This window comes from Nannobrachium achirus (assembly GCF_963921795.1).
Source record: "Nannobrachium achirus genome assembly, chromosome: 13".
Taxonomy (NCBI): Eukaryota; Metazoa; Chordata; class Actinopteri; order Myctophiformes; family Myctophidae; genus Nannobrachium; species Nannobrachium achirus.
The window spans coordinates 24,863,623-24,876,122 of record NC_137833.1 but is presented as its reverse complement, the minus strand read 5'-3'; the positions used below and the strand labels follow the sequence as shown (position 1 = coordinate 24,876,122).

The 12,500-nt window shown below is 45.1% G+C and overlaps 1 protein-coding gene across 1 annotated transcript in view; it reads left to right on the top strand.

Annotated features, from left to right (window-relative positions):
- Positions 1-12,500, top strand: part of meis1b (Meis homeobox 1 b) — a 148,915-nt gene that overhangs the window by 57,009 nt on the left and 79,406 nt on the right. The window contains exon 8 of the mRNA XM_080740462.1: positions 2,166-2,311. Within this exon, the coding sequence (XP_080596588.1) occupies positions 2,166-2,311 (146 nt within the window). The remainder of the gene's footprint in view (positions 1-2,165; positions 2,312-12,500) is intronic.

Sequence of the window (12,500 nt, the reverse complement as noted above, 5' to 3'; positions counted from 1 at the left end):
ACCCCTGCCCTTTTTACCAGTCTGTAAAAAGTGCCCTCTCCGACCATGAATGCAGTATTTACTATGGTGAAAGAAATGCAAATGCCCCTCTTTCCATGCCATACCTGAAGGCAGCATTCAAGAGAATTGCCTTGTCCAAACTCTCCTGAACTTGAATGCAGCATCTTATGGTATGTTGAAAGAATAAGAATTGCCCTCTCTATGTAGAAATCCATGCTTAGTTCAGTGTGTTATCAAGCAACGAAAACAGCCGACCTCCAATCTCACAAAGCGTTGCAGCGCGACACGTTGTGAGCTTGGAGGTCTGCTATTTTTCTGTATTTTCACCAAAAGTGCCCTTCTAGAAATGTCAGCCCCTGCCTCTCTAACATTCTCTGCACGTCCCTGGTCAGAAGGAGAAGAGAGAGAGAGAGAGAGAGAGAGAGAGAGAGCGAAAGAGTGAGAGAGAGAGAGAGAGAGAGAGAGAGAGAGAGAGAGAGAGAGAGAGATCCAGCCAGGAATGTTTCATATGGATTGGAGAGAGCGCTGCCTCTCTACTAATGGTGTATATAATTCAGGTGCCCTGCAGGCATGCTTTCAGGAATTCTTTTGCCTGAGGTAATGGGGAGCAAAGGCCTGTGTTTTTAGACCCTTGATTATTCCATTGATGCGGCAAGCTGGAAAAAAGTCATCTCCAACCGGATTAGCGCCAACATCCCCATTAATTATCGATGAATCGCGGGGCTTAGGTGTAAAGCTAGGTGCTGGGTGTCGCCCCTCCTGCGAGTTAACCGAGGTAGCGGAAAAAGGCTGCTCCAAACGCAGTTTTCCAGCCTCCGCCGCCACTGAATAGACCCAGCAGCTTTAGAAGTGCTTTGTGTGTAATCAATAAATAACTGGATCCAATTCTGAGCGCTGCTTTAGCAACCCCCAACCCCCACCACCCTACCCCCCCCCCCCCCCCCTATCCTTCCCACGTCTTGCCAGCTGAGTGAGGCGGCACGGGGGACAAAAGTGAGTTATCGTGCCATTGAAACATTCCCGCGTTGAGGGGCTGCCACTTGTTTACCTCGTTTCATGTTTCTTTTATTATCGTTTTCTATCACTGACAGGCTGGCTCTTTTGGAAAAAAAAGGGCAAGGTTTTTGAATAATGATAATAACAATTAGGCTTTTCATGACCTTAAATGATGGTGGTGGTGGTGTGTGTGTGTGTGTGTGTGGGGGGGGCTCTCTCTTCATTGGAGCTGGGAAAGCGTACAGTAATTGGGAGTTTTGAAAACGGGTGCTCGCTGTGCGTGTGCGGTGTTCCGTGTTGAATGCAGCGGAGAGAGCGAGAGCGACAGGCAAGAGAAAAGGCCTCCTTGGAGCATCTTTTGCCTTTTTGCCTTCACCCCCCCTCAGTGCTCAAACACACTAAGCTGTCTCAGTGTTTCCCTTAGGTGAGGTTACCGTCCTTAAATAGAGCCTTATCGAAGCCCTACAGGTTGCTGTAAGCACCCACGCCAATGCCATTGTTATGAAAAGCAGCTAGCTTTGTTAGCTGCTGTTTGTGCCTCCCGACTCCAAGCGCCGCCCCTCCGCACCACCTTTTCCTTTGCTGACCCCCCCCCCCACCCCCACCCCCACACGATGCTTCTTTAACCTCCCCTTTTGTAGCGCTGTGTAACTCTTCCACCTCCAGGTAAAACGGCGTAAAGCGACGGGGCTGACACTTCAATAACTATTTCCCCCCTCAGGATAATAAAGACTAAATCCTCTGTCATTTTCAATTCTGCGCGGGCTGGGATGGGAGAGTGGGGAAATGCGACCTTACAAGTCCTTTGTGCTTCCTTCCCCCCCTCCGTCTCCCGTTCTCTCTCTCGATGAGATGCGAGAGCTCGCTGTGTTTCCAAGCGGCAGTGGGGGAATCGAAATGAAAGGCAGGGTTATTTATAAAAAAAATAAAAAAAGGATTAAAAATGAATAGGTTTCTCTGGTGCTGGTTTTCTAGCCATTCTCTGTACCCCCCATTGTTGTGCTTCTATAGCCTTAATGTCTGCGCATACAAAGCCCCCCTTGAATTCCCTGGAAATCATATTTATTCCCTTTGAACGGAGAGGTGCAACCGATCCAGCAAAGTAAAACAAACGGCGTCGCCTAATCTCCCTCTCTTTTCTCTTCCTGTTTCCCTCTGTCATGTGACAGGCGACGGCCTGGACAACAGCGTGGCCTCGCCCAGCACGGGAGACGACGACGACCCCGACAAGGAGAAGAAGCGCAACAAGAAGAGAGGGATCTTTCCCAAGGTGGCCACCAACATCATGAGGGCTTGGCTCTTCCAGCATCTAACGGTGAGTTTAATGACGTCCACATCACGTTGTGTGTGATCAATCTGAGACATATAGGCTCTCTCACTCTCTGTCTCAAATGCACTGAACACACACACTACACCAGGGGTCTTCGACAGGGGGTCCGGGAGCCCTGGGGGGTCCTCAGATTTACTACAGCTAAGGGGTCCCTGGCCTGGAAACATTGAAGACCCCTGCACTACACCTAATATATATTTTGGCACATGACAGTGTTGCTTGCTAAAAACAAGTTTCTAGTATAAGTTAGGCTTTACTCACACAGACTTCTATCGCACGCACGCACGCACACACGCACGCACGCACACACGCACGCACACACGCACGCACACCACCAGCTCCCTTCTCATCTATACAATTCCTCCCAGCTCGGCACGGCCGGGGCACTTCAAAGAGCCGGGTCTGTGTAATCTACCGGCCATCTCTCCAGCGCTGCGCTCTCTCTCACTCCTCGCCTGGTGAAACTGAATAAGCTTGAAGCCCACATAGATAGATGAACATTATTAAAAACAATCTGTCATTATTTATCAGACGCCTGGGATTCCGCGAAGGCCTGTGGTTTTTTAACTTTACCCTTGACTTATCGGCAAGAATACCAGCGCTGTTCTGTGCATGCTTGTGGCGGTATAGAGTGTTGTTGTGAATTGTTTGGAGAAGGCAAGCGTGGGAAAATATAGCTTTGACACGACTTGTGGGCACTGTTTTTGACCGTGGTGACTGTTTGATGGATTTAGTGTTATGGGTTCAAGTTGGCTTCGGGGATGAGAGTTAAAGGGCCTTCCACACCTAGGACAGTAACTATGAAGATAACTTGTAAATGTATCATTTTAATTGCGACGAAGGAAATGTCGCAGCTTGTCTCCATCTGTCTGTCTGTCTGTCTGTGTCAGTCCTTCAGTCAGTCAGTACACATTTTTACAGTCTGTTGGTTCCCTTGTCACTGTGACATCACTCTGACATCATGCTCTGTTGTCGCTGTGATGTAGGGGAACCACCCTTAACAGAATGGGTTTGCTGCTCTGACACCACACTCTGTCCCTTTTATGCCCATATATTTTATGCCCATATATAGTTGACAATGTGATGTCAGAACATGCCCATATATGGGCATTCCAGATCACACTTGCAAATTATATCCTTGTCCGTTTTATGCCCATATATGGAGATCCCTGTCCCAGTGTCATCAATATTAAGGGCATATCTGGGAATGCCCATATATGGGCATGTTCTGACATGCCCATATATGGGCATTCCCAGCAGTGGTTCTCAAGCTGTGACCCCCAAAATAATTTAACTGGGGACCCCCCCACTCCGACAAGCACTACGAGTTGAGGCATTACATTTTGTATAACAAGGTTCTATTGTGAAAATAGCAGATCTACATGCTCACGTTGCGAGGCGTTGTGAGCATGTCGATCGGCTATTTTCAAATGACTCCCTCTAATAGGCCTATTTGACAATTTGGCCAATGTTTAATATGTCATTTTAGAGGTCCTTAAATTATCACTTTAGAAATGTGATATCCTACATTTAACTTATGTTGGTTTGTTTACTTTTGAGTGAGAAAACAATGTTGCACATTAATCTAATCATCTGGGGACCCCCCTAAATCATTTGGGGACCCCCCTGGGTGTCCAGACACACAGGTTGAGAACCGCTGATCTTGAGGACCGTCCGACCAATGAACTTCAACGCAGAGGACCCAAGGGTGTGTTGTGCCGGGTGGGGATTGGGTTGGACCGGCGGTTGTCAGTTATGAGACACAGCCCAAGTCAACGTTAAAAAGTCGTTCTATCACTATTCATGTCATGAACCGCTGTTGGACCCCAGTCCACGGTGAGAGAAACACCGGTAGACACCGGCAACATGGTGTAGATAAAGAAAAGTAACTGTAGATTGCCGTCTCGAGTTACGTCCATGTGAAATTAAAGTCCTCGTCATTCCCTGTAACTACCTAATCTTACACCTCATCTTCCAGAGGTAGAGCTATTTTTAGAGCAATCGTTGCTATAGTGTTTGTATAGTAACAGGTGTCTCCCACTCTTTAGTAAACAGAACATACATGTTCAGGTACCAATTTTTAGCCAATCAGAAGAGAGAACCCCACAAAGATTATTTATTAACTTAAATTGTATAGAGTTCCCATTCCAATTTTTCTGGTTGTTATTGTGTCATCGCTTCCCATTTCACATGCCGATGTATCCTGTATGTATGAGACCTCTCCCCTGATTGGTTAAAATTGGCATCCTGACCTGAAAATGTATTTTCTGTTTGCTAAAGAGCTGGGGAGATGGACCTCTGGTGCTCAACAAACACTCTATACCAGTAAGACGCCCTAAGGGCGAGGTCACACAGGACGGTATTATATGTATGGGCATACATACCGGTATATGGAGCGTCCATAGAGCATATTGCCAAATATGGGTCAACAATGTGATGTCACAACAGGTCAGCTATAGACATTGAGGCGTTACCCACCCACTGACTCACTCAGTGACGGACAGGATCTGCCGGGTTTCATAGTAAACTTGCTCCCTACGGTCGCAATAACAAACAACGATTGCTATGAGACAATAGAGATATTCAACACTTATTTGAACAAAGAGATATCACTTACACCACCTTTAACTCTCAGGATTTTGCAGTGTAGCCACGGCGACCTGCGGCCTTCCCCACACCTGCGACAGCAGACACTGGGTTGTATTGAAGTGGTAGCAGCTCTGATGGGCCCTTCTCACTTCCTCTTCTCCCCTCACCGCAAAGCAACGCGATCCCGATGCGCCGACGCCACGTGCACTTTATCTCCAATAAATCAACGGGGAGTAAAATCAAGTCACACCTCGGTCTTTGTGCTGCGCTGCACATATTTCACGCACGGGGAAGCACAATGTCACTTAACAGGAAATGCGTTCAAATAGAGATGCAATGCAAATGCTTCAATAATATGAGATGTTATAGATGGAAGGTTATTAATTCCAGAGGGTGGGGGGTTCAATTGTTTCTACTGCCGAGGAAAAGTGAGAAACGGAATGATTTTTTAAAATAATTTCCACAAATGAAAGAATACAGAACAGGTGTTAAATGTAATTGGAAGTGACAGTAATCCGAGTACATGTCATCTGTTCCCGTAATACAGTGATCCATATTAGACATTACAGGTTTGAAGGCGCCTATTAGATTGATTCTGATTCTGTCAGTCCTACATGAGATAATGAGTTAATAATTAGATCCCTGGTGGTCTTAAGTGTAAAGTCAGACATAATATCACTCTATGCACCTATACGCGCGCACACGTAGACTCTCCATTCCGCCTCTCATAGAAACCGCCTCTTTTCTAAAGCCACGCTACACCTAAACCCAAAACACACGCAGAACTCAATGACGTAGCCCCACAATGACCCCCCCACCCCCTCCCCCTCCCGGGCTTGCAAAGGCCTTGCAGGAAAGGTGTATGAACGATGTACACATCCTGAATGTGGAAATTCAGGTCACACACTCCTCTTCTGCACACACAGAAGACGCACGCGTGCACACACACACACACACACACACACACACACACACACACACACACACACACACACACACACACACACACACACACACACACACACACACACACACACAGTAACACACCTTCAGGGTCGTATTACACCTTGGGTTGTGTTTAGGCTTCGGTGTCGTTAGATCTCAAACAGAGGGAAGGGCTTAAGACGTGTCAGGGGACGGAGAGAGAGAGAGAGAGAGAGAGGGAGAGAGAGAGAGAGAGAACTGGGGAGAGTAAAGCAATAGGAAAGGGAGGAAGAGAGAATGGAGGGAGAGGAGGCATGTAAAGCCCCTTTTCCACTGGCCCAACACCACACCACACTGCCCACTTTTGACAGGTTTTCCACTACAAGGACCTGGGTAGAGTGGTGTGAAAGTGGTACTAAACGTGGTAATAAAAAGTATCCAATCTAGAGTAGGTCTGAGCTGGGCCAAACAGGGCCAAACACTTAATAATGATTGATCACTCTCTGACTTTTCATTTAGACCACCAGGATATAGTTATAGTTTTAGTAGATAATAGATTCTATTGTGCTACATTATAGTGTATTATAATCACAGTTATAATCCATTATAGTGTATTATAATTTAGGATAGTTGTAATGCAAATTTATATTGTATCATAATCACAGTTAAAAGGGTCAATTTGTTTCTTACCGGCAGGGGTACTTTTGTGTAATGGAAAATGTAGATATTTGTATGTGGTGCGGTGTGGTTTGGTGTAGTGTAGTGTGGTGTGGTGTGGTGCTAAAGCTGCAGTCGAAAAGGTGCTTAAATGTTTAAAAGAGAGAGAGAGAGAGAGAGAGAGAGAGAGAGAGAGAGAGAGAGAGAGAGAGAGAGAGAGAAGGACCAAGAGGAAGTGGGAATGTGAGAAAGAGGTGGAGACAGGAATGGCTAGATGGATGGATGGATTGTAAACCCACAGCACCAGGGAGGAGGGCTGGGCCAGAGTTCTGCCTCTGACCGGCTTCAAACGGCCCACTGTGCTGGTCTGACCACACACACACACACACACACACACACACACACACACACACACACACACACACACACACACACACACACACACACACGCACATGCACACGCACACACACGAACACGCACGTGCACACACACACACACACACACACACACACACCCATCATCAGCTGCTTTGTGTTTGTAACGTTGGGGAGCCTGGCCTTTTGGAGATAGACGCCACACACGCCGATTAGACACACATGATGCAAGTAGTGTGCACGCATTTATACTGTACAGATGCTGCGCACACAGTGAAATACTGAGTGTTCGTCTCAAACCAATCCGAGCCAAATGGAAAACGATTTGGTCACATTAATACATTGTCTTCTTTACTAGGGACTCATGATAATCGTATCGTGAATATTTCATTTATTGTGTCTTTTATTTGCCGAGCTGCATATCCGGTACCACTTAAACCCTCTATAATTGGTAAAAGGTTCTTATACGTACTTGTTACAGTCTTTTTTCACTCTCTATCAAATGCCTTTGCCAAAAAATAGCCGATCTACAAGCTCACAATGCACCGCGTTGCGACACGTTGTGAGCTTGTAGATCAGCTATTTTTTGGCAAATGTTCCGCCCCATGATAATGGATTTTGATTATCGCGATAATATCAGAAATCGCGATTTCTTTGGTCACAAAAATCATGATATGAAATTTTCATCCCTACTCTGTACAAATGTCTAGATGGCTATACACAGGAGAAATATAAACTGTCAATCTAGATCTAGAATAGAATACAATGCAATACCACTGTATAGTGTGACAACCACACATTATAAATATAGACAGAACTATACAAAAGGTTATGAATAAATACCAGCTGGAAGGATTATATCTCCTCACTGGCCTGGGAACGCCTCGGTATACGTATACTCATGGAAGGAGTGGAGGAAGTTAAATATGTACTTTATTACACATCATCAATTATTATGTTATTACAGGTGAACATTTTAAATTCAATTAATATTTGTTTTCCACAAATGTAAAAAAAAAGAAAAAAGAAAAAGAAATGGCAGATCTACTGCTATGTTCGCTATGAATACAGGTGTGCGCAGCTGAGATTTCAACTTGCCTTTGGCACAAACCCAGTGCAATAGAAACATATTGGAGCCATGGGGGAGCAGTTATATTGCTGGAGTGGAAAAATGTTAGGTGGGGTGGGGGGGGGGGGACAGCGCTAGGCTGGGGACCATGACCACTCTAATGGTGGTGGTGGTGGTGGTGGTGGTAGTGGTGGGGACAGGGGCGTCACAAGGGGGGGAAAGTGGGACTGAGTTACTAGTTACTAATTATTTTATACTTTAGCTATTAAAAAATAGCAGATGGCGCAGCACCGAGTGCCGCGAGCTTGTAGATCTGCTATTTTTGAAAAGACGTGAAAATGCTAATCTTTGAATATTATGTATTTTTAAGCAAACATTTGTAACTAAAATTTTGCTTCTGGGGGGTTCCTGGAACTAAATATTTTGAGATGGGGGTCCGTGGCCAAATAAATATCATTTTGGGGGTCTTTCACATGAAAACGTTTGAGCACCACTGACATAGAAACATAGGTTTTTCAATAAACCTTAGAATTACCGCAAAATAATGCGTAATAATGCGTTCCCAGTCTAAATGGGTTAAACCCCCTCCCCCTATGAAGAACATTCATGGGGGGCCCCACAGTGAATCCTTGTACCCAGGGCCCAGAATGTGGTGTGACACCCCTGGGTGGGGAGAGTGGGAGGAGGACTCTGTACAGAGGGGACGGAGGCAGAGTCTCCATGGGGACCGTGAGCGAGCTCAACCACACGGGGATGTTAGATATTAACGCTGTATGTGCGACAATGACGTCACTCGCCCTGTTTTGGAAATGTGTTTTGGAGACGCTCTTGTCATCGCTGGGGACGTTTTTGTGGTGTTCTCGTTGCGCTGACTGGGACATTGTTGAATTCTCCAGGGGTCGAAGCCGCAGTGCCATGTAAATAGATGGAGCGAACATTCCTGTGTGTCCCTCAAATGACAATCCACTGTGTTAATTTAAATGTGAAAAAGAAATTAAGAAAGTGGACCCTTATGGGTAAAGTATCATTAAGTAAGACACAGATTTTGCTGTGTGTGTGTAGACAAATTGTCAGGGAGTAAAGGGAGAAAAGTTACTATTATTACTACTAGTGGTACAAAAATAACGATGAACTATATTTTTCATAGCTCTTTTCAAAGTTCTTTGCTCACCGCTTAGGTAACAAGGCATACAGTAGTAATGCTGGAAGCATAGAACATTGTAAAGTTTACATGGACAGAGGGGCCATAGTAGTGCATTCTGGGCTGATGACGACACACCACGGCTGGCTGACTTCTCTCCAACACGCCCAATGACCTCACCGTCCTCATAAGCTTGTTGACAGCATCGGCGGGTCAAGTGCATCACAAGGATTTGGCCACGGACAACTTGGTCCGGCCAAAAGACCCGATAGGCCCCCGACTCCCGCCAATCAGAGCTGGGTGTCAACTCAAGCAGCAGGGTGCCAGTGTCACGTCACCATCCCAATATGACGGATATCGTCGCTGTCGGGTGAAAACCTTGTATGTCCAAAACTGTTCCTTTTTTGTTATTATCATTAAAACATTTTAAAGTTGTGAAAATAGCCGTTCTACGTTGTGCGCTTGTAGATCTGCTATTTTCACCATAGTAATGCAACACTCTTGTGTGTTGAAGTATGTCATTAATTTAAAAAGATTAAGTTAAAATGTGAAATTTGGAGATACAAGTTTTCTGCCCGACAAACAGAGATATAGGAACGCCCCAAAGTGTTTCCATCCAGTTTTAGCAACTACACTGAATTTAGAGGACACCAGACGTATGCGTAGGGGAGATCTCTGGTCTATAGCTATAGGCTACGTGAGACGATGGAGTATGGAATATGAGCAGGAGGCGAGCCGATGGTGTTGTGATTAGGTGTGTGTGTACCTCTGTTCTGGTTTAAGAGGTATTACTTATTTCAGTGGTTCTCAAAATGAGGTCCAGGGACTCCCAGGATTCCTTGAGAGGGTTCTAAATGGACCTTTCAGGTCTGTAAAACTGGGCGTATGGAATCAAATGGACCTAGTAGTTATGGGGGTTCTTTGAAATTAAAAGAGTTTCAGAACCACGTTATTATAATCTTTTTTTTTTACTTTACATAGCATGCAATATCAGCATTATTACACATTATGTTGTGCTTTAACTATTGAAAAATAGCAGATATACAAGCTCACAGCGCGGCACCGAGTGCCACGCTGCGAGCTTGTAGATCTGCTATTTTTGAAAAATAGTGAACATTTCTGAATATTTCAAATCTTTCTAAGGTTTTTTGAAAAGTTTCTATGTCAGTGGTGCTCAAATGTTTTCATGTGAAGGACCCCCAAAATGATATGTATTTGGCCACAGACCCCCATCTCAAAATATTTAGTTCCAGGGACCCTCCCTCCCATTATTTTTTTACTTTACATAGCATGCAATATCAGGCATTAGAACAAAAACAAAAACAAAACTTCATCAGTGGAGGCCAGTGCATATTTGTGGCTTAAAAAAAGCAACAACAGGGCCTCTGAAGAAGAAGAAGAAATAACGACCACTTATCATTATGCTCTCTCTCTCCTATTGTGTTGTTGGAATCCACCCCCCCCCCCCCCCCTCTCCTTTGTCAACCCCCCTGGTGTTCACCCTCTTTCTCACAAACGGTATTTTCTTGTTTAATTTAACCAGAAATGAGTAGTAAATGAAAGCTCGGGCCTCTAATCCCCCTGCGCTCTCCGCTCTCCCCGCTCCCCTATGAAAAGCCAATTTGTGAAATTATGTGATAGAGTAATTAGATGGAATCCACCCCCCCCCCCCCCCCCCCCCCCCCCACCACCACCACCTTTTTAGATTGTTGCCGCACTGAAGTAGGGTGCGTGTGTGTGTGTGTGTGTGTGTGTGTGTGTGTGCGCGCGGCACTGCGCGCGTGCGTGGGGGGTGTGTGTGTGTGTTTGTCAATTCAACTCAGCGATGTGACACGTCGTGAGCTTGTAGATCAGCTATTTTCGGACGAGGGTCTGGTGCTTGCAGTATAACAGGGGTCTTAAACGTTTTCAGGCCAAGGACCCCTTAGTTGAGACTGAGAGAGATGAAGCAGAGACCCCCACCAACATATTCATAGATTCCATAATGTCATTGTTCGACAGCACAATCATCAGTGTATTTTGGATTCATGTGAATGTGTGTTTTCGGATATTTAACCACTTGAACTGTCAATACTTAATAAAGTTGACCTTTCACTTTGTACTTAGTCTGCTCTTGTTCCCCTCTTTGCCAAAAATAGACGATCTGCGAGGCGTTGTGAGCTTGTAGATCGGCAATTTTTGGCCAAAGTTCTCAGAATAAAGACACTAGGGTTCATAGTGGTTAATATAAAAAAGGAGAACAAAGTTTAGGAGGAGTAAGTAACTCTGAGGACCCCCTAGGGGTCCCGGACCCCCTGTTGAAGACACTTGCAGTATAGTATATATATATATATATATATATATATATATATATTCTTTTTTTATTTTATTTTACAGAATATACTGCACATGCTGTACACAAACCTTCCCACACTCCAACACACACAAATGAGGACAAACTCTCTCTCCCTCTGGCTCTGGTTCTCTCCTATTTGTACACAGATCCAGCGTAATGAAGGGGAGCCGCGATAGCAGCTCGTAAAAAAAGAAACGTTACGAGGAAAAAGCCAAAACCACAAACCCTCGGCGAGCCCCCTTTTTTCACCTCCTCCCCTCGGAACGTGTAAAAAAGCACAGAGAGAGAATATAAAATATATTAAAAAAACACAACAACTGGGAGGCATAATCCCCCCGTTAATACAATTAGAGTGCAATTTTAGCTGCTCGCGCGCCGCAGATGTACCAGGCAGGGGCTGGGCTGGGCTGGGGGGGGAAGGCGGCACGTTTTTGGCCCTCCTGGAAACATTTTAACCCATTTAGGTCTAGGATTATTGAATGCTTTAACTATTGAAAAATAGCAGATGTACAAGCTGCGAGCTTGTAGATCTGCTATTTTTGAAAAGTTGTGAAAATGTGTGAAAATCTTTGAATATATGTCTTTTTTAAGCGAACGTTTGCAACTCAAATTTTGCGTCTGGGGGGTCCCTGGAACTAAATATTTTGAGATGGGAGTCCGTGGCCAAATACACATCATTTTGGGGGGTCCTAGTCTAGACATGAAAAAGTTTGACAACCACTGACATAGTAGTCTCTCAAGAACAGACTAACTGGCCAGATTGCTGACATGGAAACATAGGTTTTTTCAAAAGAATCTTAGAAGGATACAAAAGACACTTATAGAATCGGGTCAAAATTCAAATTTTCATGACTTTTCAAAAATAGCAGATCTACAAGCTCGCAGCTGTGAGCTTGTATATCTGCTATTTTTCAATAGTTAAAGCATAAAATAATAATACACAGTACTGTGTACCCGCGTTCTGAATGGGTTTAACACACACCGGCATACAGCCGGGGTAGGTGGGTTGGTGGGTGGGTTTTTTGGGTTGGTGGTGGTGTGTGTGGGGGGGGGGGGGGGTATTTTGAGCAGAAACAGGTGTGAA